The 26,991-nt window shown below is 39.9% G+C and overlaps 1 protein-coding gene across 4 annotated transcripts in view; it reads left to right on the top strand.

Annotated features, from left to right (window-relative positions):
* CFDP1 (craniofacial development protein 1) overlaps positions 1-26,991 on the top strand; it is a 156,875-nt gene that overhangs the window by 54,119 nt on the left and 75,765 nt on the right. Inside the window, exon 6 of one of the 4 annotated variants that reach the window (XM_033219041.1) lies at positions 25,702-25,789. The exons of the other annotated variants lie outside the window; for them this stretch is intronic. Within the exon in view, the coding sequence (XP_033074932.1) occupies positions 25,702-25,774 (73 nt within the window). The 3' untranslated portion in view covers positions 25,775-25,789. Of the gene's footprint in view, positions 1-25,701; positions 25,790-26,991 lie in introns of those variants that run through there. 4 annotated transcript variants of the gene reach the window in all.

The following is a 26,991-nucleotide window of genomic DNA, read 5'->3' as shown; positions in this document are numbered from 1 at the left end:
TTGTGATCCGCCCGTCTCGGCCTCCCAAAGTGCTGGGATTACAGGCTTGAGCCACTGCGCCCGGCTTTTATAGAACTTTTATTTCAGTTATTGATATGCTTATGTTTGGCAACAAGCTGTATTTATTTTTTGTTTTTTTTGAATTGGAATGTCGCACCGTCGCCTGGACTGGAGTACAATGGTGCGATCTTGGCTCACTGCAACCTCTGCCTCCCGGGTTCAGGTGATTCTCCTGCCTCAGCCTCCCGAGTAGCTGGGATTACAGGCGCGCGCCACCACGCCTGGCTAATTTTTTGTATTTTTAGTAGAGATGGGGTTTCACCATGTTGACCAGGCTGGTCTCGAACCCCTGACTTCGTGATCCACCCCCCCTCGACCTCCCAAAGTGCTGGCATTACAGTCCTGAGCCACCGTGCCCCAGCAAGCTGTATTTTTAATGAAGATTTGGATTTTTAAAATTTGAAGCTATAGGCTGAAACAGGTTTTTAGCTTTATATTTATTGTATTGTTTGAAGGGGGTTCTCTTCAGACCAGTACCTTTATTTATTTACTTTTTTTTCGAGGTAGAGTCTTGCTCTGTCGTCCAAGCTGGAATGCAGTGGCACGATCTCGGCTCACTGCAACCTTCACCTCCCGGGTTCAAGCAGTTCCCTGCCTCAGCCTCCCGAGTAGCTGGGATTGCAGGCGCCCGCCACCATGCCTGGCTACTTTTTGTAATTTTAGTAGAGACGAGGTTTCACCATGTTGGCAGGCTGATCTTGAACTCCTGACCTCGGCCACCTGCCTCGGCCTCCCAAAGTGCTGGCATTACAGGTGTGAGCTACCACGACTGGCCGCCCAGACCAGTAGCTTTCAAACTTTCTTGACTGCCACCCATCATAAGGAATACATTTTACATTATGCACTTGTACACCTATAAAAATAGGTATGTAAAAAGGTGAGATAAAAATTTGGTGAAATATTTATGCTTACTGTGTATAATATGCTGTGATTTTCTGTTTTACATTATTGTGTATAGAGATGTCATTTTTTTTTTTTGAGACGGAGTCTCACTCTGTCGCCCAGGCTGGAGTGCAGTGGCCGGATCTCAGCTCACTGCAAGCTCCGCCTCCCGGGTTTACGCCATTCTCCTGCCTCAGCCTCCCAAGTAGCTGGGACTACAGGCGCCCACCACCTCACCCGGCTAGTTTTTTGTATTTTTTAGTAGAGACGGGGTTCACCGTGTTAGCCAGGATGGTCTCGATCTGCTGACTTCGTGATCCACCCGTCTTGGCCTCCCAGAGTGCTGGGATTACAGGCTGGAGCCACCGTGCCTGGCCAGAGATGTCATTTAAAAAACTGTTATGACCTGCTGAATTCATTTCACAATCAACTACAACCTGAATTTGACAAATACTGCTCTAGATTACGTATGGAATTAGCCTTCAGCAGGTGATTAACAGTTGCCAGGTTTGTATATGGTATTATTACAGTGTTTCTTGCACTTATTAAAAGTATTACTATGAACGTTACCTCTGGGTATAACCACCAGATGGAAATAAAGGCAAAGAAGCTCTTCTTAGGTTTCTGGTTAGTTTCAGCTAACACAGTTTTTACTTCTAGTTTCCTTGGATATTTCTTCTTAAAATAATCCCTGTTGATGCTTAGAGATTCCACTTGGAAACTATATGTTTCAGAAAATACTCTGCTACTATAATTATAAAAATAATTAGAGAATGGAGAAATGGCAGCTTAAAATCGGCTTATTTAAGTCACTCATGTAGAAATCTCACTGCTTGTCATATCCGTGCCTGCCTTTCTTAGAGCTAATCGCCTTTTTAGAATAAGAAATCTGCTGAAATGATATCTGTATTAGGGAGATCCAGCAGGAAACAGATGGCATTCTCAAATACCATACTTTGAGGTGAGTTTAATAACTCACAAAGTGGTGGAAAACCACGGGGATACAAATATTGGTGTGGCCTCCCTGGTGCTGGTAATAATGAGACTCTATTACTACTCCTAGGCCTGAAAGGGCAAGAATGGGAGCAGTTAATGGCAGGGGAAGACAGAGTTAGGTGGAATGGACCTCCTAACAGGAGCTGAGACCTTCTGTTAAGTAATGGACTTCCCCCAGAGGGAAGCCAAGGGAATAAATACCCAGATCTGTTTCTTCTCTCTCTGCAGCCTCTTAGGGAGCTCCATTGCCCTCTGAGACTTATTAAAGAATATTCCGACACTTGTTGAAACTGTGAGAACACTTTATCCAAAACTATTGCAATGGGTGTCAAGACTATCTCTAGGGGAGAGAGAGAGGGCTCAACTCTGAATACAGCAAAAATAGCTGGGGATTTTTAGCAGAATCCGGAGGCAGGTGGTCAGTGGATGGAAAATTACTAAGAGGAGACATCAAGGATAGGGGTATTCTTGCTTAAGGCACGCTAGTGTGATCAGATATCGAGGGTAAGGGATTCTTTCTAAACTGACAGCACAGAATTCTTTCTAAAACTGGGCTCTGCAGGCCCAGCAAGGGCAGGGGCCAATTTCAAGCCTTAGTTGAGAAGAGGGCTTAGTTGAGTCTGACTAAAGTTTGGTTTAAGGAGAGTCTTCATCAGGCTGTCCTTACAGAACAGCTCCTAGAGCAGAGAGCCATGTGGGGAAGGGTATAGAGGGAATCTAGGGGCCAACCAGGAGCTATCTCAGGAGCTATACAAGTGAAATATTTTTCAGTAAAGAATGCTGACTCCCTTATAAACAGGGTAAAGTGAAATTTGACCAAAATCAGTTTCTTTGAAAGCGCTGATGGAACATAACACATTACAAAGGTATATCTGCCAAGTGCCTGAGTAAAAGTCCTCAGAGTTGTACATGAAAATGTACATGTTTAATTATGATACTGTGAACCTTGGATTTCCGAGTAAATCCAGAATGACCTTCAAGGTTGGTATGCTCATTTTTATGAAATGCATCTCAGAAAGCTTTACAATTACAATTGTGCTTGGGAAGAGACGGGGCCAAGAGGAATTCAGCTCATCTGGGGTAACTGAGTGGGCACATTTTATCAGTGTAAATATTAGTATCTGTCAACACACTCCACATGCAGGGTATAGAAAGTCTTTTCAAGGGAAGGATCTACAGGAATAATCTAGTATATTAAAAGAAAATTATCTTAATGCAGTCAAATTTTTTTCCCACAGAGTTTTTTTCATTTTGGGAGCTGCTTCAGTTTATAGAAATTGTCCTAAAGAAACACTTTATTTGTTTATTTTCCTCTAAACAGATTTAAGCAATACAGGAAAACCAGAGCAGGATAGTAAAACATCCTGTCCCACATCTTTTGCTAACATAAGCACAGATTCAGAAATAAGAACAGATTTAGAGGAGCAAATGTTTGTAACTGAAAATGCATTTCCTCCATGTGTTTAAAATAGCACACTGCTTAGGCTATAAAAAGCCAAAGTTTATGTTTTGGGAATGGAATAAGCCCAATTTTAATTAGAGGCAGGAATCAGACTACAAAAATTACTCTCCTACATTTGGTAGTAAAGCACAAAACTTAGTGTGTCTAAATTCTCATGGTCTTGTCATTCCATGCTCTTGATCCGCCTCTTCCCTCAGTCCCCAGTCCTTACTACCAGTACTGTTAGCTACTTGCATCTAGTTTTGTCAACATTTGCAGGTATCTGACTGGCCAGGCTTCAACCCCACATTTGCTATCTATTTTCAAGCCAACATTTACTATTTACTTTATTCCACCAGCGGGCCACCATCAGTGTCATTAAAATTTGTAATCCTACCCTTAGGCATTGACTTGTTTAATTAAGGGCCTGCTGTTTAGCTGCCTCTTTATAGATTGAGAGTGACCTAAAGCAATATAACTTAAGAGGGAAAGATATCGTTTTCCCATGTAGTTTTAGCCTTCTTGATCTATGGAGTGAAAAAAAAGAAGGCCTTCATGTTGAGTCTCAAACAACATCATAGGTGATGTCAGTGTAGCGATGTTTTCCCCAAAGATAGAAGACACAGAATCCCTCACAGTACCATCCTGAAGATACAAGACCCAGACTAAGGACTGAGAAGACAGTAATGCTGACCATTGTGGTTTGCCAAAATTCAGTATATGTAATCAGTCACCAGCAATCTTTGGTTTTTGAGCAGAGTCTTCCTGTTTGAGCAGCTAACGGTGTGATCTCTCCCAGTCTCCTCATTTGGCCAATATTTTAAACTCTAGAAAGTTGACATAAAAATCTGGATTACTGGCTTTTCTTGAGAATTGAAAACTTCTGCCACTACCTTCCCTCTTCACCTGTGGTAACACTGGGTTGGCACAGAGTAGATGGGATTTGCCCTTTTGTGGTCCCTACTCAGTGGCTTTACTCATTTATATTACCTGCATAGTTCCTGTAGGCAACTGTTTTTCCCACTCTAGGGTAATATGTTTCCCTTTGATGACCATGTTAATTTCGTTTTGGAAACAATTTGCTCTCTGGATTAAATACCAAACATACTGTCTTCTCAGATTGCAGGTTAAATATTCTTTACCTTTTTTGAAAGAATAAATAACTCCTATTTATTGACTGCTTCACCACATTTAAGGCACAATTCTAAATGTTTTACATATATTATTTCACTTAACCCACATAAACATTCCAAGATGTAGGCACTAACTTTGTGTCCATTTCACAGATCAGGACACTGAGGTTCAGAGAGGCACCTTTCACTTGTTGAAGTTACATAGTTGATGATTGGTCGAGCTTGGATTTCAGCCCAAATCTATTTGAGACCAAAGCCTGGGCTCTCAGCCACTTTGCCATTGCCACTGCTCTTTCTTATCCTCCTGATAGATTTTTTGTTGTTGTTGTTGTTAAAAAGAATCTCTCCTCAATTGCATAACTGATGAGGGACTCTTTGAAAGCTATTTTGTTATTTTTGAAGAAAGTGAAAGGACTGTTTCCCCCCTTTTCCTTTGTAAGCTTTTCCTCATTAATATAACATTTTCTATACTTTTGTTTCATTCCTGTCTCAAGAAAGTGAAGGTCTAGCACATTTAAAAAAATGAGTTCCAGGTGTGTTTGTACATTGATACCTGTCAGCAGCAACAGTGAAGCTGTGGACAAGATGTGATGTGGGGAATAGTGGCTATTACTGTTTCTAGAGGGTGATCATCTCTTACTGAGGTATGAATCCTACGTTGTGGGCAACTTATATGTTGATGGAGAGCCAGGTAGGAGTATCTTTGCCCAGCTTGTGTCAAGTGCATTTCTTCTGGTGGTCATTTGTTCCAGGATAGGACTAGCTAGAGATAGCTTTTAATAAGATGTTACAGGAACTAGTGGTGACAATGGAAATGATTGATTTTAGCAGCTCTGGTGGTACTGTTGTTATCTTACTTATCGACTCCAGAATGACGTGGTTTGTGTAGAAGTAAGAATACCCTGTACCTAACTTTCACCTTCATGTTCTTCAGTGGATGTTAATACCCTGCTTCATTTGTTTTTAACTTATTCTTGATTTGTTTTAAAATAAGCCTTTATAGGTATTGCAGGTACAGAGTAAATAGATTAGGAATTGATTAAGGAAAATAATTTTTTAAAGATTTCCCCATGAATATCTGGAGTATTTTGAATCTTTTAAAGGCAATTTCATTCACATTTTTGATTCAAAGCTCTTATTCCAGGCTAAACTAGTAACTGAGATAAGTATGAATGGAGACTCTAGTGATATCCTTTTGGGAGGGAAGAGGATATCTGACAATTCGGATCATGAAATAAAGTCCTTGCCAATCTGAGCATCTAAATGAGACTCCAAACGTAGAAAAGTTTCTCTTTTTTTTTTGAGATGGAGTCTTGCTCTGTTGCCCAGGCTGGAGTGCAGTGTCTGGATCTCGGCTCACTGCAGCCTTCATCTCCCAAGTTGAAGTGATTTTCCTGCCTCAGCCTCCCAAGTAGCTGGAGTTACAGGAGTCTGCCACCATGCCTGACTAATTTACTAATTTTTGTGTTTTCAGTAGAGATGGGGTTTCACCATGTTGGCCAGGCTGGTCTCAAACTCCTGACCTCAAGCAGTCCACTTGCCTCGGCCTCCCAAAGTGCTGGGATTACAGGCGTGAGCCACTGTGCCCAGACAGAAAGTTTTCAAAACTAAAGCTTTTTTCTTTTTTTTTTTTTTTTTTTTTGAGACGGAGTCTTGCTCTGCCACCCAGGCTGGAGTGCAGTGACCGGCTCTCAGCTCACTGCAAGCTCCGCCTCCTGGGTTCACGCCATTCTCCTGTCTCAGCCTCCCAAGTAGCTGGGACTACAGGCGCCAGCCTCATCACCCGGCTAGTTTTTTGTATTTTTTAGTAGAGACGGGTTTTCACCGTATTAGCCAGGATGGTCTCGATCTCCTGACCTCGTGATCCGCCCATCTCGGCCTCCCAAAGTGCTGGGATTACAGGCTTGAGCCACCGCGCCCGGCTAAAGCTTTTTTCATTTGTGGTCACCAGGATGATGTAACCTCTGTCAGTTTGTATTGAATACCTACAGCAAATACTCTGAACCTAGGAATTATCTGTAGTGATTTTCAAGGTTGCCTGGAGTTAAATAAATTCTAGTGTTCTTAGAAAATTCTATGAGGAGATGAACTTTATTACACACAGCAGCCTTTTTCCTTTGCTCTTAGCCTCAAATTATAGTGCCAGTAAGTTTCAAACGTCTATGATTTTAAGACCCAGATGTCTATCAGGATCACAAACTTTTTTTTTGTTTTTTTTAATTTTACTTTAGGTTCCGGGATACATGTACAGAACGTGCAGGTTTGTTACATAGGAATACATATGCCGTGGTGGTTTGCTAGGATCACAGACTTTTAAAACTTTATTTTGTCATATTCCTGTACCCTTGGTTGTGCCAAATTGTCTTGGTGAGAAAAATGAGTCAGTTAAATGCTTTAGGTGCTTCTTGGATGTGTAGGGAAGAATAGGTATGTGAAGTTACGATAGTCATACAGTTTACTTAGTATGATAATATAAATTGATTTGGGAACAAGAAAACGAAGACCTTCATTTAAGAAGATGATTATGGTACTGTAAGAATGAAGTGAAAATATTTTGGTTAACTTTTAAAACAGTGATTTATTATTGTTTCATAGGACTTTAACTTCTTTTAGTGTACACTAGAGGGCAGAATTCCACCTGAAACGATAGCTCGTCTTGGCCAAGATCCCAGGAAGCTTTAAGCAGCATTCTTAAGATTGGGTAAAAGAGTGTTGTACATTTTTCTTTGCCTAATTAGATTAGTCTCTTGGTATGAGATTTCTATGTACTCTGCAGTTTCTATTTTTTTCTTTTATTGGAATTTGTTTTTTTCAACTCTACCATTGTGCTTAGAAAATGAGAAATGATTTTTCTTCTCTCATTTTTTTCTTTGGAATTCAAAAACTCTTTTGTTGTTTTGAGTTGTTTTTTTTTTTAATTACAAATAAGAAAGTAAAAATGACCTGTAGTCCCACCACTTAAAGTTTTTCAGAGAGAAAGCAGTGAAAGTTCCTTTCTGCCTGTCCAATTGTTAATTGTCATCCCTAGAAGCTGAAAGCTGTTAACTGATGATCAGTTTTGTGCAGATCCTTCCCTGTGCGATGATAATATATTGTATTCATATATATTAATGTTAGTCACAAGACTCTCCATTCATACTTATCTCAGTTACTAGCTAGCTTTGGCCTGGAATAATATCTTTGAATCAACAATGTGAATGAAATTCCCTTTAATAGATTCAAAATATTCCAAGTATTCATGGGAAAATCTTTTAAAAATTATTTTCTTTGTTCAATTTCTAATCTATTTACTCTGTACCTGCAATACCTATCAAGGTTTATTTAAAAATAAATTAAGAAGTTAAAATCAATGATCAGGAAAAAGAATATATACATATATATTGTATACATATATATGTATTGCATTCGTATATACTTAAAACAAAAGTGGACTTGCCCTGTCTGTACTGGTCTGCAGTATATATATATACACATATATTTAGTTTCTTCTTGCAACTTATATTTTTACCTAACAGTCTATCTTGGGCATCTCTACAGGTTCAGTATAAACATCTGTATTTGTTTATGCCTGCCTGGTACTCTATTTTGTGACTGTTCCATAATTTGAGTGCCCCTTCTCTTATTGATGAACATTTACTAGTTTTCCAAATTTTACAGTTATTGATAATTCTGTGGTAATTCTTACACGTAAGTTTTTCATGTTCTCAGGCTGTTATTTCTGAAGGACAGAATTTTAGAAGTGGGATTGCTGGGTCATTGAGTATGTGCATCTTAAATTCTCATAGCTGCTGCTGAATAGGCAGTAGCAATTTGAAGTCATGCCAGTATTATGTGAGAAGACCAGTTTCCGTACAATTACCAATATGTATTTATTTGCATTTCTCTACAATAATTGTAGTAACTGTATCTTTATAACCTTTTGGTTTGTGTGGTGGTTTAAAATTTTTCCTCTTTTTTTTTGAGATGGAGTCTCGTCTGTCACCCAGGCTGGAGTGCAGTGGTGTGATCTCGGCTCACTGCATCCTCTGCCTCCTGGGTTCAAGGAATTCTCCTGCCTTAGCCTCCCGAGTAGCTGGGATTACAGGCATGTGCCACTACGCCTGGCTAATTTTTGTATTTTTAGTAGAGATGTGGTTTTGCCCATGTTGGCCAGGCTGCTCTCCTGACCTCAGGTGATCCACCTGCCTCAGCCTCCCAAAGTGCTAGGACTACAGGTGTGAGCCACCATACCCAGCCAAAATTTTTCTTCTTTTGAAAACTGTTACCAAAACAGACTTTTTATTAAAGTAATACTATTTTGTGCATTTGTCAAATGTTACGGAATGAATAAATTGAGCTTTGCATATTACCTGTAGGTAGTTTCCATATTGTATCAAATGATCAAGGTTAATTAATCCTCAGTCATTTAAGAGATCAGGTTAAAAAAATCTAAATTTTATAAACACAGATAAATTGTGAGCCAAATTTGGGGCTGTATCTTTGTTTTTTTTAAGACGGAGTCTTGCTCTTTTGCCAGGCTGGAGTGCAGTGGCACCATCTCGGCTCATTGCAACCTCCACCTCCCAGGTTCAAGCAATTCTCCTGCCTCAGCCTCCCAAGTATCTGGGACTACAGGTGCCTGCCACCACACCCAGCTAATTTTTGTATTTTTAGTACAGACAAGGTTTCACCATGTTGACTAGGATGGTCTCAATCACTTGACCTCATGATCCGCTCGCCTCAGCCTCCCAAAGTGTTGGGATTACAGGCGTGAGCCACCGCGCCCAGCCGGGGCTGTATCTTATTGATCCTTTGCAAATGCTATGTGCTGCTTCACTCTTAGGTTCTTTGTGTTGGAAGGTACTATTTCAAAATGTTTCAACATCAGGGAAGAATGTCATTCATCCTAATCATAGCAATCAGTGATTTTTATGTTCTGATTAAGGTTCTTATAAAGGCAACTTGCTGCCATTTCCTGAATGGTTCTGATTGTACAGAAAGATTCATATTAGATAATAATTTGGATTGAGGAATTTTTCTTTTGGGAGAGGCTGAGCAGCTGTGTTTTAATTATTTTGGTCAAGGACTGAAAATCAGGCTAGTCTGAAGTCCAGCACTTGACTATATTCAGTTACTTGAATTTTGGATTCTGCCACAACCCTATTACCCAAGCGAACTTACGATAAATTTAAGCTGAAATAATTTAAAGCCAGGCTAATATTTTCCCATCATTGAGGAAATGGAAGATTCTAATCAAACACTCGTCTTTAGACCTAGTAATTCTGGATGGTTAAGACCGTAAAACATAACCGTTTGATTATTAGCATTTCCTTGAATTTGAAATGTAGTACAGTTTTAACAGTTGCTAATTTGAGAATGCACAGGAAAAACTCATGCTTTGCATTGGCTTCTGCTTTAAACTGAGATCCTGTAGTCCTAGCTGCTTGTGAGATGATGTGCCTGTAGGAAGTGGAAACAAAAGGAGAAGAGTTTTCCCTACAGTCAGGTGCAGCATGACATGACTTGTTTGGCCAGAAGAGAGAATTAGGAAGGTCCAAGAAATATCATGTACAAAACGCCCTTGATCTTGGTCTCTTGTATAGTGTTATTTGCTTCAAAGCAAAAGTTGGAGGAAGTTTCCTTTAAAACAGTAACCACAAGTATCACGTCTGCTTTTCAGCCATGTTTCTGTGTTGCACTGTGGGGTTAACTAAATCCAAGTTTTTGATACTATTTCAGAAGGGTACACTGATTTAGCCTGTGTTGGACCAGTCTGACCTCAATTTCTCTGTCTTGATGTGGTGAAACCAGCTTTCCTGTTGGGCTAACTTGGGTCAGCTGTGTGTTTCACAGTATCCTGCAAGCCTAAGCCAGGCAGAATTTCAGCTGTGTAAAGGCTTAGATTATGAAGTATCTATCTGTGTTTATAGAATATATTTTTTAAACCCTTTGAGGTAGAACTTTTAACACCATAATGAAAGAACTTTTTTTTTTTTTTTTTTGAGACGGAGCCTCGCTCTGTCGCCCAGGCTGGAGTGCAGTGGCGCGATCTCGGCTCACTGCAAGCTCCGCCTCCCGGGTTCACGCCATTCTCTTGCCTCAGCCTCCTGAGTAGCTGGGACTACAGGTGCCCGCCACCGCACCCAGCTAATTTTTTGTATTTTTAGTAGAGACGGGGTTTCACCGTGGTCTCGATCTCCTGACCTTGTGATCTGCCCGCCTCGGCCTCCCAAAGTGCTGGGATTACAGGCGTGAGCCACCGTACCCAGCCATGAAAGAACTTTTAACACCATAATGGAATCAGTGTTTTCGAGGGATACTAGGGAAGGTTTGTGAAAAAGGCTTTTATTTTGCTTATATTTTATCAATCACTCAGGAAATTAGTTGGCAATGGAAAATGGAACACAACTCTGTGCCAATATAGTATGTCATCTAATTGTGGTACCCTATCTCAGAATACCCCTTCTCGGTAAGACTAGTATGCCTCTGAGCTTTTTTTTTTTTCTTTTTTTCTTTTTTGAGACAGGGTTTCACTCCCATCACCCAGGCTGGAGTGCAGTGGCAAGATCTCAGCTCACTACAACCTCTGCATTCTGGCTCAAGTGATCTTCCTGCTTCAGCCTCCTTTGTAGCTGGGACTACAGGCATGCACCACCATGCCTGCCTTATTGCCTCTGAGCCTTCTCTGTATTTGTTTAGGGTTTTCCCAAGATTCACAGGCCTCTTGCCTTTATGCATCTAATAATGTCATCAGCCGGGTGCGGTGGCTCAAGCCTGTAATCCCAGCACTTTGGGAGGCTGAGACGGGCGGATCACAAGGTCAGGAGATCGAGACCATCCTGGCTGACATGGTGAAACCCCGTCTCTACTAAAAAATACAAAAAACTAGCCGGGCGAGGTGGTGGGCGCCTGTAGTCCCAGCTACTTGGGAGGCTGAGGCAGGAGAATGGCGTAAACCTGGGAGGCGGAGCTTGCAGTGAGCTGAGATCCGGCCACTGCAATCCAGCCTGGGCGACAGAGTGAGACTCTGTCTCAAAAAAAAAAAAAAGTCATCTACTGCTACAGCTTTAACCATCTTTTCAACGTTGATGATTCTCTCTCTGCTCTGTCCTTTCAGTACTGCTTTTCTCCTGAGCTCCAGACCCATATCTCTTGCTGCTTGGAAGCGATTTATTCTGAAACCCCTTGATCCACAACTGGTCCAATATTTAACTCATTTTCCCTAAATCCTCCCATATTACAGAAGTGAAGAAACCAAACCTGTGAAATTAAGTAGCTTGTCAAAGAAAGAAAACCTGGACTGGAATCTGAGGCTTCTTTCCAGTCTAGTGTTCTCATCTGCTGGGCCAAAACTGCCATTGTTGGTGGAGGGAGAATGTACCACTATTTTCCTCAATAGTAGTTGAGTCCCAACCTCAGTGTCACCTTTAGTTTTTCCCTTTCTTGTCTCTCCCCTTAGCCCCTAACTGCCCAATCCAGTGAGTTTAACTTTACTTTCAAGATGTCTCTAAGTATTCATTCATATCCCCCTCCTCTCATTTTATCTCCTCTCTCATTGCCTTTTTCTGGGTCTTATATTCTTTCTTTCCTTTTTAAAAAAAGTATTTTAATTTTAATTTTTTTTATTGAGACAGGGTCACTTTGTTGCCCAGGCTGGTCTCCAACTCCTGCCTTCAGGCATTCCTCCCGTGTTGGCCTCTGAAAGTGCTGGGATTACAGGTATAGGCCATTGCTCCTGGCCCTGGGTCTTACATTCTGAAGCATCTTTTGCTATGTAATTAAAATATTTTCTAAAGTCTTTTGAAAGGCTTGGACTGTTGTAATCATTTCCTAAGTTTACATAAAGCCTGTAGTCACTCTTCCTCTCTCTAGGTGCCACTGCTAGGGTAATTTGGCAGAGATTTAGCTTAGATAGTGTCACATGCTCAAAAATTTTATCTTTGTTGTCTGTTAGTAAGTTCTAGTTGATTTAACTGCTACTGTCTATTGCTAACTCTCAAAAAAATCCTTCAGTTCACTGTCAATATTTCCTTTTATGTTGAATATGTTTTTACTCTTTAGCGAGGTTTGATCTGTGGTGTGATCTTATATGACCTGGGGTTCAAGTTGTTTTTCTTAAAAGTGGGGATGAATTTGCTTTTTCTAGATGCTCTTGTCTAGGCCAGTTTTTATGTTAATTCTTTGGTTTGGAGTGCCTGGAACATTCAGATATTATAGTTGTAAGTATAATTTTGAAGCCCAGATCTGTGTGGGTTGCAGGCCCAAGGTTTCATTCTGATTCTTAAGAGAGATTTTTTTTCCTACCCCCTACAGTGCAAAGCTTAGATGCACTTTCTTCTCTGTTCCTTGAGCTGTTACATGATTTTTTTTTTTTCTAACTCGATCCTTTCATTGAGGATGCATAGACTTTCCACTTTTAGTCTTAGTTCTAGTTCTCTACTGCCTGTAAGCTCAAGACCATTTTTATTATCACGTGGCAAATAAAACCCAGACTGGAAGTTGTTGAAACTGTCTTCCCCCACCCCACCCTGCCCGCTGTAACCACTGTATCAGCTTATGTGCTCTACTGTGGTTTTCATTTCCTTCTTTGATCCAAATACCCGGGGGTTGCCTGTTCTTTCTTACGAGTTTAGCTATATACTTAAAATAATTTTTAGTATATTTTATGTAGCATTTCTAGATCTTTATCTGGAAAATGTTTTGGTTATCTTAAGCATCCATCTTGCCTAAAATAGAAGTTCATTGGCTTTAAGTGCAGATACCCTATGTAGCTTTTCTTTCTTTTTTTTGAGATGGAGTTTCACTGTGTTGCCCAGGCTGGAATGCAGTGCCTCAATCTCAGCTCACTGCAACCTCCACCTCCTGAGTTCAAGCAATTTTCCCGCCTCAGCTTCCTAAGTAGCTGGGACTACAAATGTGTACCTGTACGCCTGTCTAATTTTTGTATTTTTAGTAGACACAGGCTTCCACCATATTGCCCAGGCTGGTCTCAAAAACTCCTGGGCTCAAGTAATATGCCCATCTTGTCCTCCCCAAGTGCTTGGATAGGCATGAGTCACTCCGCCCAGCGATCCCTTTTTTTAAAGGGTACTTTAAAAAAAATAAATAAACCTTTCATTTTGAGAGGTTGTATACTCATGTGTAGTCATATAAAATAATGCAGAGATTCCTTGTACCTTTGACCCAGTTTCCCCCATGGTACTATCTTATAATATTAACTGGGATATTGACATTGACACATATAGTCAAGATATAGAACATTTTCGTATCTGCTGAGATTCCTCATGTTGTCTATAGTTACATACACTTTCCTCCTGCCCTCACCCCGTCCTTAACCTCTGGTAATCACTAGTCTAGAGATTTCCCTTTTGGGAGTTTTTAAATGACAAATTGTTTCCTTAATAGTTACAGGGCTCTTTCATATTGAGGGTCTTATTGTTTGTCATTTTTGAGGAATTGGTCTACGTTGTCAAATTTATTTGGGTAGAATTCTGCATAATATTTTCTTATCCTTTTGATACCTGTAGTGATATCCCATTTCATTCCCTCCGATATTGGTAATTTGTGCCTTCTCTCTCTCTTTCTTTTTTTTGGTCAGTCTTGCTAGACATTCGTCGATTTTATTGATCCGTTCAAAGAACCAGCTCTTGTTTCATTGATCTTTCCCTATTGTCTTTGTTTTCAATTTCATTCACTTCTATAATTATTTCCTTGCTTCTGCTTGGTTTACCTATATATTGCTCTTTTTTTTAGTAGGTTTTTAAAGTTGGAACTTAGATAATTGATTTGAGACTTTTCCTCTTTACACTGTATGTATTTATTACTACACATTTCCCTCACACACTGCTTTAGCTATGTCCAACAATTTCTGATACGTGTATGATTTTATTCCGTTCGTTATTTTTTATTTCCCTTGAGACTCTTTTTGACCCATGCATTATTTACAAGTGTATTGTTTCATATCCAAGTGTTCAGAGAGTTTTCTGTTGTCTTTCTGTTGTTGCTTTCTAGTTTGATCACGTTATTGGTGAATACATTCTTTGTGATTTCAACTCTTTTAAATTTGTTGATATTAATTTTATGGGCCACTGATATTAATTTTATGTCCTGTATATTCTATGGACACTTGGAAAGACCAGTATCTTTGCTTTTACCCCAATATCTTTTAAATAAATTCTTTTTCTGTCAGCCAGTATCTGTATCTTGTATCTAGAAACTCTAATTACTACCCCTTTGCAACTGCGTTTGTTTAATAGCCTTTATTGTAGCACTAACTATCCCATACTCTCTAATTGTCAGTTTACGCCCTAGTCTCCGTCACTACACTGTGAGCTTGAAGGCATAGATTTTGTCTTTTTGGTATGTGTCCAGCCTGCTACGTGGCAAATAATTTATAGTATTTGATTAAGGAGTAAATGAATAGCTTTTTTTAATGATCACCATTTTTTAAAACTTTGATCTGTGGAGATTTAATTCTTATCCTTTTAGTTTTGTATATTTTGTCAGTTTTCATCTTAAAAGCAGGGTGGTTTTGGTTTCATAGCTTGTGTTCAGCAAGTAACTGACCCCAGAAACAGACTGTAAATGTCTATTATATGATTGGAATGACATTTTATTTCAGCTTAATCATGCCATAGTTCAAGTAGAGACATGTGAGAAGTTCCTTACTCATTCCACAAGACCTATTTTGCAACTCCTGCTATTTCCTTTATTTCAGGTTGACTTGTCCTCTAGTTGTAGAAGTGCTGTTTCTACAGCAATGCAGTTTACAATGCACATCCCTGTCAGAATGTGCAGAAACCCTGCTATGTTGCCTGGAAGCCTTGTTTTCCAGTCAGAAAGGAAGCACATGGTATTCCCTCAGCCTTTCCTGCACTTAACTTTGGGTTGCCTTGTGGATAACAAGAAACTCTTGGTTGTTTTCTTTTTTTTTTTTTTTTTTTTTTTTGAGATGGAATCTCGCTCTGTCACCCAGGCTGGAGTGCAGTGGCCAGACCTCAGCTCACTGCAAGCTCCGCCTCCCGGGTTCCCGCCATTCTCCTGCCTCAGCCTCTCAAGTAGCTGGGACTACAGGCGCCGCCACCTCGCCCGGCTAGTTTTTTTTTGTATTTTTAGTAGAGACGGGGTTTCACCGTGTTAGCCAGGATGGTCTCTATCTCCTGACCTTGTGATCCGCCCGTCTTGGCCTCCCAAAGTGCTGGGATTACAGGCTTGAGCCACCGCGCCCGGCCTCTCTTGGTTGTTTTCTACCATAGATGGCTGGGTTAAAATGTATCTAAGGGATTTTGATGTATAATGTGCCCTGTTACTACAGTGTTCAGGCTGGGGCTGGTGACTGCTAGCAGAGTTGCTGCATGGAAAAATGTAGGGAACATTACAGGAATGTGGGCTAAACATTCTGCCACTCAGCATGAAATTCTATTTTTTGCTAAGGCAGTTTGGGGCAATTGCCTGTTTGTGCTTTGGAGGATTTTCTTATGGTTTTTACTGCCTGTGAGAACACAGTAGAATTGAGTGAACCTGGAGAAGTGGAGAAGCAAACTGTTGACCTTTCTGAGTGGTTTCCCTGACCTTCAACTAGGAGCATATTTAGTAACTTCATGTTTTTCTTCCTTTGGAACTAAATTGACTAGATTGTACTTGAACACAAGGAGTCTTTTTCATATCTTCTCTCATACTTAGTTTCTTCTTTGCCACCTTTTTCTTTTATTTCTTTTGTTACTTCAGCTGGAAGCCTTGTTATGTGCACATTCATTGGAAATATTCAAGAAAGCGATGAGTTCTAAATAGAGCAGGATTTCAGAGAGACAAGGATATCATCTTAATTGTGATTGGTCAAGTCAATTGAAGAGATTTGTGTGGACTCACACCAATATAGTGGTAGAAGAATGATGGAGAGCATTTTAGTGATAATTACACTCCACACTTCAGTATTTTCTCAGTCTTCATGTATTCATCTGTTCATCATGTATCAAACAGCATTCATTAAGTACTGCTTTTTGGTTTCCATAGCATTTGACTTTTATGACAGTAGGTACGTTCATTTTCACAGGGGCCTTAAGTGTTCAATTCAATGAGTTTTCACAATGGCCTACATCCGTATAACTGATACAGGGCACAGCCATGCCCCTAATTGGGGCTTAGCCCTGGAGGGTCTTGGCTTTGCTTAGGAAATAATTCAAGAGCTAGCTGGTGGTAGAAGAAGATAGCTTTATTGAAGCGGCAGTGTTACAGCTCCTTGACTGCTCCTGCAGAGCAGGGTTACCGCATAGGCATTGTACTGAGAGTAGCAGTAGCAGCTCAGGGCATTTCTGCAGTCATATTTATACTTACTTTTAGTTACATGCAGATTAAGGGGCAGTTTATGCAGAAATTTCTAGGAAAAGGGTTGTAACTTCTGGATGATCAGGTCATTGCCATGGGAAGGGGCGGTAACTCTCAGGTGTTGTCATAGCAATGGTAAACTGACATGGCACACTGGTGGGTGTGTCTTACAGAAAGCTGCTTCTGCCCCGTACCTTTTTTAGCTAGTCATCAATTTGGTTTGGTGTCCAAGCCCCGCCTCCGGAGTCCTGTCCTACCTACTACTTCATAGCCACTATCCAAGATAAGGTATAGTATGATTCCATGACCCCAGAAAGTTCCTTCATGCCCCTTTCCAGTTGCTTTTGCCCTATGCTCTTTGCCCCAGGCAGCTACTGATTTTTATTATGATAGATTAGTTTTGCTTTTCCAGAATGCCATGGAAATCAAAGCATACATTTTTTAACTTTTTGTGCCTGGATTTTTTTTACCTACAGTGAAAGAACATGTATTTGAGACTCATCATGTTGCTGTGTATGTCAGTGGTTCATTGCTTTTTATTTTTATTGTTCATATATACCACAGTTTATCCATCTATCCTGCTGATAAACATATGGGTTATTTCCAAATCTTTTTGAAGACATATGTTTTTATTTATCTTGGGTACCTAAATACCTAGGAATGGAATTGCTAGGTCATAGAGTAGATATGTGTTTAATGTTTTTGTTTGGGTTTTGATTTGGTTTTTCTGAGACAGGGTCTTGCTCTGTCACTCAGGCTGGAATGCAGTGGCATAATCATGGCTTACTGCAGTCTGGAACTCTAGGGCTCAAGAGATCTTCCCACCGCAGCCTCCCGAGTAGCTGGGACTATAGGTGCACACCACTGTGCCTGGCTAATTTTTGATTTTTTTTGTAGAGATAGGGTCTGCCCATGTTGCAGGCTGGTCTCAAACTCCTAGGTCAAGCAATCCTCCTGCCACAGCCTCCCAAACTGCAGGGATTATAGGCATGAGCCACAATGCTCAGTCTTAATGTTATAAGAAACTGCCAAACAGTTCCCCAAGATGGTTGTACCATTTTATATTTCTGCCAGTGACGTATGAGGGTTCTACTTGGTCCATACCCTTGTTCACATTTGATGTTGTCAGTCTTCTTTTTTTTTCTTTTTTTTTTTTTTTTGAGACGGAGTCTTGCTCTGTCGCCCAGGCTAGAGTGCAGTGGCGTGATCTCAGCTCACTGCAGCCTCCACTTTCCGGGTTCAAATGATTCTCCTGTCTCAGCCTCGGAGCAGCTGGGACTACAGGTGGATGCCACCACACCTGGCTAATTTTTGTATTTTTCGTAGAGATAGGCTTTCATCATATTGGTTAGGCTGGTCTTGAACTCCTGACCTCAGGTGATCTACCCGTCTTGGCCTCCCAAAGTGCTGTGATTACAGGCGTGATCTACCGTGCCCAGCCTTGTCAGTCTTTTTTATTTTGGTAAGTGTGAAATGGTATCTCCTCTGATTTTAGTTTGCATTGCTCTGAAAACTAATAATAATGACATCTTTTCATGTGTAAAGTGACTCTTCAGTCTTACCCATTTTTATTGGGTTGTTTCATTTTGTTGTTGATTTGTAGGAGTTCTTCATTTATTCTGAATATGGATAGTTTGTCAGATGTAAATGCTGTGAATTTTTCTTAGTGTTTATCTTGCCTTTTTTTTTTTTTTTTTTGGTGGTATGTTTAGATAAGCAAAGTTTTTAATTTTGATGTTCAGTTTGTCTTTTGCAGTTAGTGCTTTTTGTGTCCTAAGAAATCTGCATATAAGGTTGAGAAGATTTTGCCTTTTTTTTAATGGTCCTAGCTTTGATGCTTAGGTTTTTGTTTTACCTTGAATTAATTTTCATATAGGGACACATTTAGGTTTTTGTTTTTTAGAAACATAGAAGTAATATATACATGTTCTTCTAAAAATTCAAACAACACAGAGATATAGAAGACAAAATGAAAGTTAATAATTTGGTGGGGTTTTGTAAGGTCTCCACTGTTCAGTAGAGTAGTCACTAGCTATATGTGGCTGCTGAACACTTGAAACGTGACTGGTCTGAATTGAGATGTGCTATAGGTGTAAATACACACTAAATTTTGAAGAATTAGTAAGAAAAAATCAGTCAAGTTTTATTTCAGTTACATTTTTGAAATAGTAACATTTTTGACATATTGGGTTAAATGTATTAAAAATAATTTCACTGGTTTATTTTTATATTTAATAGGGCTACAATACATTTTTAAACTATGTATGTGGCTCCCATTTTATTTCCGTGTTTTTTTTTTTTTTTTTTTTAAAGAGATGGAGTCTCACTGTGTTGCCCAGGCTGGTCTCAACTCCAGGGATCAAGTGATCCTCCCTTCTCAGCCTCCCAAAATGCTGGGACTACAGGCGTGAGCCACTATGCCATGCCCATTTTATTTCTATTTGATAGCTCTGTTCTAGAGCTTTCCCTAAGCATTTAGTAATCTATGTATATGTGTATCTGTATGAGATACTTTTTTGTTCACATATAAGTGTTTTTATTTATATAAATGGAGTCATCTAAGCCTATTTTCCTGAAGTTTGTATTTTTTGCTTGAAAATACAAAAAAAAGTATATTAACATATTTCATCTTATTTCCTATACATTTATCTGATTCTTGTTCATGGCTAGCATAGTGTTCTACAATTTATTTTATTTTATTTTTCTGAGACAGAGTCTCGGGAGTGCAGTGGCGTGATCTCGGCTCATTGCAACCTCCACCTCCCAGGTTCAAGCGATTCCCATGTCTCAGCCTCCCAAGTAGCTGGGATTGTAGGCACCCACCACCACGCCTGGCTGATTTTTGTATTTTTAGTAGAGATGAGAGTTCGTCATGTTGGCCAGGTTGGTCTTGAACTCCGTACCTCAGGTCATCCACCTAGCTCGACCTCCCAAAGTGCTGGGATTACAGGCATGAGCCACCGAGCTTGGCCAGTTCTGTAATTTTCAAAACTGACTCCCTATAGGGACTTTTAGGTTATTTATCATTTTCTTTCTGAGAAACAGTATGTTTGTAAAGATTGCCTCATGTTTAGAAAGATGATACAATGCCTATCAGAATTTTTTTCTCAAATGAAAATGCTTATTACAACTAGGATGAGTAAGTTATGTAGAGGAAGTCAAGGCTTCCCTCGTAAGGGACAAAATGGCTTCATATCTAGAGCAGAATACAGTTCCATAGCCAGGAGTTTCAGACCAGCCAGGGCAACATAGGGAGACACCGTTTATACAAGAGAAAAAAATACGGTCTTTAGGGAAGCAAACCCTTTGAATATAGTGTATACCTCTAGCTGAAATTCAAACTGTGCCTCTCTTTTGTTCATGATTAGATACACAGTGAGTTTAGGTAGAATGGGGCATGGGCAGGAGTCACAGAGAAAAAGATCCCAGTGTTCTGTATCTTATCTTAGAGACATTTATTTTTGAAAAGCTTCCCTCTCCTCCAGTTCTTTTCTTTCTTAGTACAAAACAACCTTTTTCATGTTTATAAAACTTGGTATAAGGCCAGTCATTTTGTGGGAAGAAAGTCCAATAAGAGAATGAATCTGTGAGCATGAGCAAGAGTGAATGAGATGAGATTATTTAAATATACTTTGACCAATTTAACATCTGTGTGTGTAAGTGTTGAAATGGGTCACCATGTTACTTCCAAAAACGTGGCTTGGGAGTTAATGCCTTCTTTTCACTTAGCACATGTAACTGGATAAACCGAGACTTAAGTAGCTTTTAGGGGAAGGAGGGAAAGTAGACAGATGGGAGTAGCTGCTCAAGCATAGGTGTGTCAAGCAAACTGTCACCCTTTTATCTCTGGGCCAGAGTTGTTTCAGTTCCTACACCAGGAATCAAGTGTACGATCTGCTTCCATGCCGGGAACTCCTTTAAAACGAGAAGATGATGAATTTTTTTCTTTTACAGTTGATAAAGTTAATTTCCCTTTTCAGTTAGCAGTTTGCCTTTAGAATTTTGGAACTAAAATATTCCTTGCTAAGGCTTTTATTTTCCCCTCCCTCACATGTACTCTGGGTTATTTAGAATTTAAATTAGACATTCAAAGGGTATGTATTTGTGTGTGTGTGCGTTTTCTTTTACCTCTGTGAGTGACAGCAATACCAGGAGAAAAGTTAATACTTCATCTTGCCAAAAGATGATGGTTTTATTTTTCTCTCATGAAACAAAACCTGGGAGAAACAGTTGAATGAACTTTGCAAGCAGTCGAGCAAGTAAATTGGCTTCCAGACGAAACCCTGGATTGAGTACATCTGGAGTACCTCACTTAGGTTTTCTGTTGATTCTTTCAGGAAAAAGAAATTTGATGCCTAGAGCTTGGTCTGTTTTTTTGTTTTTAAGTTCTAGTTCTGGTTCGATTTCAGAACCAGTCTGCAGGCAGCTCTGCATTGTCTCCTTAGAGAGCTGGAAAATTCCACTGATCTAGATCCTTTGGCAGCAAGCTGACATTTTATTGAGGCTGGTCAGCACTCCTGGCTGGAGTCTTGAAATTGTGTGGGTGTGTTTTTGCTGCCCATTGTTGAGTTACTCATGAACAGATATGAAAACCATATATATCTGAATTTTGTTACCACTAGATATGATGAGTTTTTCTTTTTGATTATTTGGGGATTCTTAGTTCGTTGTCAAACTCTTCAGATTAAAATTCTTATAGCTATTACTTTGGACTTCTTCTGTTTTACAGTATAGGGAAGAGAATGCTGTCATGGATATTATTGGGTCCTGTTTTAGAAATAGGTAGAGTATTATGTGTGCCTTTGACTTGAACAGGCTTGCCTGGTGCAAAATAATAGTTTTACTTAATTCTTTTAGCTGTAAAATAAGTATCGTAATTCCTACTTCATAGAGCTGTTTTGAGCATGAAATAAGGTGTCTTACTACACTTCCTGGTACGGAAGGACGCAATGAAAATTAGTAATTTTTCCCTTTTTCCCCTTTTTAAATAACAAGGTTAATCTTCACTTACTAGTTCATATTAGGACAAGGAAATTATGAAATCATCAAGGAAACAGAGAGCAGACTTAACAAATAAATGAAACTTAAAACTATTAAAAACCTATAAAGATTTAATCAGCTATTCATCCTCTTCCTACTAAATGAAACCTTTGAGTTAGAGGAGAATATACCAAGCCTGAAATTCACTTACTTTTCTTTCCTCTGATTATTCTAATATGTAACGAAACACTTGGGAGGTTCTCAAATAAGACCAAGAGATTCTTCCTATGAATGTTAGGCTATAGTAATATTTTCATGCACTAAAATATATAAAGCTGTATTCTGAAAAGAGCCTGAATTAGCAGAACAGGAATTTCCCAACTACAAAGGAAGCGTAACCAAAGGGCTTAGAGATTAGTTTTTAAAAACATTTGAATATATAAGAACTTTGTTCAGTTTTTTTTTAACCCTGCCCCCCATTCAAGTTTCTTAGTCTGCTTTGACATCATCATTTTTTTAATGTGCACAGTTTTATTTACTTAAGACATTAGCCAGTGTTGAATCATCTTTAGAGAGATATATAATTGATTATGAAGTTGTATCATATTATGTTGACATTACTTAAAATGTTTTAACTTGTATTTGTCCTAGGGGACATTTGGCAGTGTCTAGAGACATTTCTGGTTGTATAACCTGGGCAGGGCAGGGGATGCTACTGGCATTTAGGGGGTAAAAAGTTTGAGATGCTGCTAAACATCCTGCAGTACAAAGGACAGCTCCTCAAAACAAAAAATTGTCCTGTTCAAAATGTTAGTAGTTCCCAAGTTAAGAAGCCCTGCGAAACACTACGGTGAAGTCCACATGAACATGTGACTGTTTGTTTTTTACAGTTCTGGAATTGGCTTTTTTCTGCATTTGGCACAGTGTATGCTCATATAGGGCATATTGGATGAATGAATAAACTAACAAAGTAAGATAGATCTCAACCTGAATTTTGTAGTAAACAAGTTCTTTTGCAAGTGAGTTGATTTCTGCAAATGGACCTTTAATTTTTGTTTAATTCTTTTTTTAAATTTTTGAGACAGCCTTGCTTTGTCACCCAACCTGGAGTGTGGTGGTACGATCTTGGCTCATCGCAGCCTCTGCCTCCTGGGTTCAAGCAATTCTTGTGCCTCAGCTTCCCAAGTAGCTGGCATTACAGGCGCACACCACCATGCCAGCTAATTTTTGTATTTTTAGTAGAGATGGGGTTTTGCCATGTAGGCCAGGCTGGTCTCGAACTCCTGACCTCAGGTGATCTGCTCTTCTCAGCCTCCTAAAGTGCTAGGATTACAGGCGTCAGCTACTGCACCCTGCCACACATTATTATTATTTTATTATACTTTAAGTTCTAGGGTACATGTGCACGACATGTAGGTTTGTTACATATGTATACATGTGCCATGTTGGTGTGCTGCACCCATCAACTCATCATTTACATTAGGTATATCTCCTAATGCTATCGCTCCCCCTACATTATTTTTTAAATAGAAAAAATTGGGGCCGGGTGTGGTGGCTCACGCCTGTAATCCTAGCACTTTGGGAGGCCGAGGCGGGCGGATCACGAGGTCGGGAGATCAAGACCATCCTGGCTAACATGGTGAAACCCCGTCTCTACTGAAAAAATACAAAAAGTTAGCTGGGCGTGGTGGCGGGCGCCTGTAGTCCCAGCTGCTTGGGAGGCTGAGGCAGGAGAATGGCGTGATCCCAGGAGGCGGAGCTTGCAGTGAGCTGACTTTGCGCCACTGCACTCCAGCCTGGGCAACAGAGTGAGACTCTGTCTCAAAAAAATAAAAAATAAATAAAATAAAAAATAAAAAATTTGGCTGAGCGCCATGGTTCATGTTGGTAATTCCAGCACTTTGGGAGGCCGAGGTGAATGGATCACCTGAGGTCAGGAGTTCGAGACCAGCCTGGCCAACATGGCAAAACCCCATCTCTACTAAAAATACAAAAATTAGCTGGGCATGGTGGCAGGCACCTGTAATCCCAGCTACTCAGGAGGCCAAGGCAGGAGAATCGCTTGAATCTGGGAGGCAGAGGTTGCAGTGAGCTGAGAGCATGCCATTGCACTCCAGCCTGGCAACAAGAGCGAAACTCTGTCTCAAAAAAAAGAAAAAATTAATAAATAATGGAAAAAATTCAAGGCCAGGCATGGTGGCTCATGCCTGTAATCCCAGCATTTTTGAGAGCCAAAGTGGGTAGATCACTTGAGGTAAGGAGTTCAAGACCAGCCTGGACAACATGGTGTAACCCTGTCTCTACTTAAAAAAAAACCCAAAAAAACAAAAATTAGCTGAGCATGGTGGTGCAGGCCTGTAGTTCTAGCCACTGGGGAGGATGTGGCATGAGAATCGCTTGAACCTGAACCTGGGAGGCAGAGGTTGTAGTGAGCCAAGATTGCTCCACTGCACTCCAGCCTGGGTGACAGAGTGAGACTCCGTCTCATAAATAAATAAATACAGTAAGTAAAGTGTGGGTCAAACAAAAGGAGGCCAGTTTGGAAACTCTGGTTTTTTAACCTGTTGTTGAGACTCTGAGCAGTAGAGAATAACCTGGTCTTACTTAGTTTTCTTTGTTTCTGGTAGACAGGTTTGCAAATTGCTTTTCCAGTTTCATCAAAAGAAATAAGTGTGGGCACATACATCTCTATCAATAGTCTGTTTAGATTATTGGGGAATAAATAGGCAACCCACTGCAAAACATTGTGTCTACATGTATATAATAGTTAAAGCAGAAGCCTGCATCTAGCTAGAATTCTACATAGCAATATATGGGTTTTTTGGCTTTTTGTTTTTTTTGTGGGTTGTTTTGTTTTTGGTTTTTTTGAAGCAAACTTTTGCTGTATTGCTGAGGCTGGTCTTGAACTCCTGGGCTCAAGCAATCCTGCCTTGACCTCCTAAAGTGCTTGGATTACAGGCATGAGCTACTGCACCTGGCCTGCAATATGTATTTTAAGCTACTTTTTTAATTATTCCATAAATAAAAAGAATTTCTCCTATGCCTGATGAAATCAGTCTTATTTACGTTCAAAAACTATACTGAGGAGAGGAGGACTATGTTTACTTTGGACTTTTGAGCATCTCATTTACACATATTACACTTACATTTCTGATCTGCCTATTTTTAACCAAACCTTGAATTTGATACATTAGCTGCTTGGCCACATAAATGTTTTGGGTCTTCATAAAGCAAGACATGTTTGTGCTAATATTGGAATATTTTATTCCATTTTATCCTTACTTTGTTTAAATTGTTGAAAAATGTAAAAAGGAAAGTGCTGAATACCCATAATGAAAATACTTTTAAGTTTCAGACTCCTTAAAAAAGCAAAAAAACTTTTTATTATGAAAAATTGCACCAGCCTGGGCACATGGCAAAACTCCATCTCTACAAAAAATGCACAAATTAGCTGGGTGTAGTGACATGTGCCTGTAGTACTCAGAAGGCTGAAGTGGGAGGATTGTGTGAGCCTAGGAGGTTGAGGCTGCAGCAAGCCAAGATGTCACCACTGCACTCCAGCCTCGGCTGGAGTGAGACCCTGTCTTTAAAAAAAAAAAAGAAAAGAAAAAGAAAAGAAAATATCAAACATATACACAAAAGTAAAGTGTAAGGTATAATGAACCCCTGTACCCATCACAAAACTTCAACAGTTATCAGTATTTTGCCAGTCTTTTATATTAAGTCCTTTGTATGTGTTATCAAGTTGAATACTCAAATCTTTGCAGGTAGATATTACTATACCCCTTTTATTTTTTAATTGTGGAAAATTTCATACAGTAGAGAGACTAGCATAATGAATCTCCATATGCATGTAACCCATCTTCATTACTTAACACATGTCCCATTTTACATCATCTATGATAGCTCTCCATCCACTCCACCAGCAAAACCTCCACTGAATATTTTGAAGCAAAACTTTAACATGATGTCATTTTAGCTATAAATATTCAAGTGTATATCTCTTAAAAGTAAGTATTCTTTTAAAAGCAATTCCCATTATTACATCTAAAAATAACTAATTTCTTGATACCACGTATTTAGTCAGTGTTCATATTTCCTTAATTGTATCATAAGTTTTTTGTTATAGCTACTTTCGTTGAGTCAGGATGTAAAAGGTCCACATATTCCATTTGAGTGTTAAATCTTTTTGTTTTGCTTTATTTGTATGAGATGAAATTTTCTCTGTGGCCAGAGGGCAGTGGTGCGATCTTGGCTCACTGCAACCTCTGCCTCCTGTGTTCAAGCGATTCTCCTGCCTCAGCCCCTTGAGTAGCTGGGATTACAGGTGCCCACCATCACGTCCAGTTAATTTTTATACTTTTGGTAGAGACAGGGTTTCACCATGTTGGCTGGTCTGGTCTCGAACTCCTGACCTCAAGTGATCCACCTGCCTTGGCCTCCCAAAGTGCTGGAATTACAGGCATGAGTCACTGTATCCGGTCTGGCTGTTAAGTTTTTTGGTTTTTTTTTTTTTTTTGAGATGGAGTCTCACTCTGTCACCTAGGCTGGAGTGCAATGGCGGGATCTTGACTCACTGCAACGTCTGCCTTTTGGGTTCAAGTGATTCTCCTACCTCAGCCTCCCAAGTAGCTGGGATTACAGGCACCTGCCGTCACGACCGGCTAATTTTTGTATTTTTAGTAGAGATGGGGTTTCACCATGTTGGCTAGGCTGGTCTTGAACTCCTATCCTCAGGTGATCTGCCCACCTCGGCCTCCCACAGTGCTGGGATTACAGACATGAGCCACCACACCCAGCTGACTGTTAAGTCTTTAAGTCTCATTTCATGTCTCCCACCGTGCCCCCTCATCCCTAGCAATTTTTTTTTTTTTTTTTTTTTTTTTTTAGTTTTGGAGTACGTGTGCAGAATGTGCAGGTTTGTTACATAGGTAAACGTGTGCCATAGTAGTTTGCTGCACCTGTCAACCCATCCACCACCTAGGTATTAGGCCCAGCATGCGTTAGCTATTTTTGTTAATACTCTCCCTAAGTTTTTCTATTGTCTTAAACAACTTTTTTGGGTGGTGGTGGGGATTTATCATACCATAAAATTCATCCAAATGCAAATGTATAGTTTAATAGTTTATAGTATTTTTTTTTTTTTTTTGAGGTGGAGTCTCGCTTCTGTCCCTCAGGCTCTCTGCAACTTCTCTC

Source organism: Trachypithecus francoisi, unplaced genomic scaffold (assembly GCF_009764315.1).
Source record: "Trachypithecus francoisi isolate TF-2019V2 unplaced genomic scaffold, Tfra_2.0 Lachesis_group10, whole genome shotgun sequence".
Lineage (NCBI taxonomy): Eukaryota > Metazoa > Chordata > Mammalia > Primates > Cercopithecidae > Trachypithecus > Trachypithecus francoisi.
This window is presented reverse-complemented; position numbering and strand designations above follow the sequence as displayed.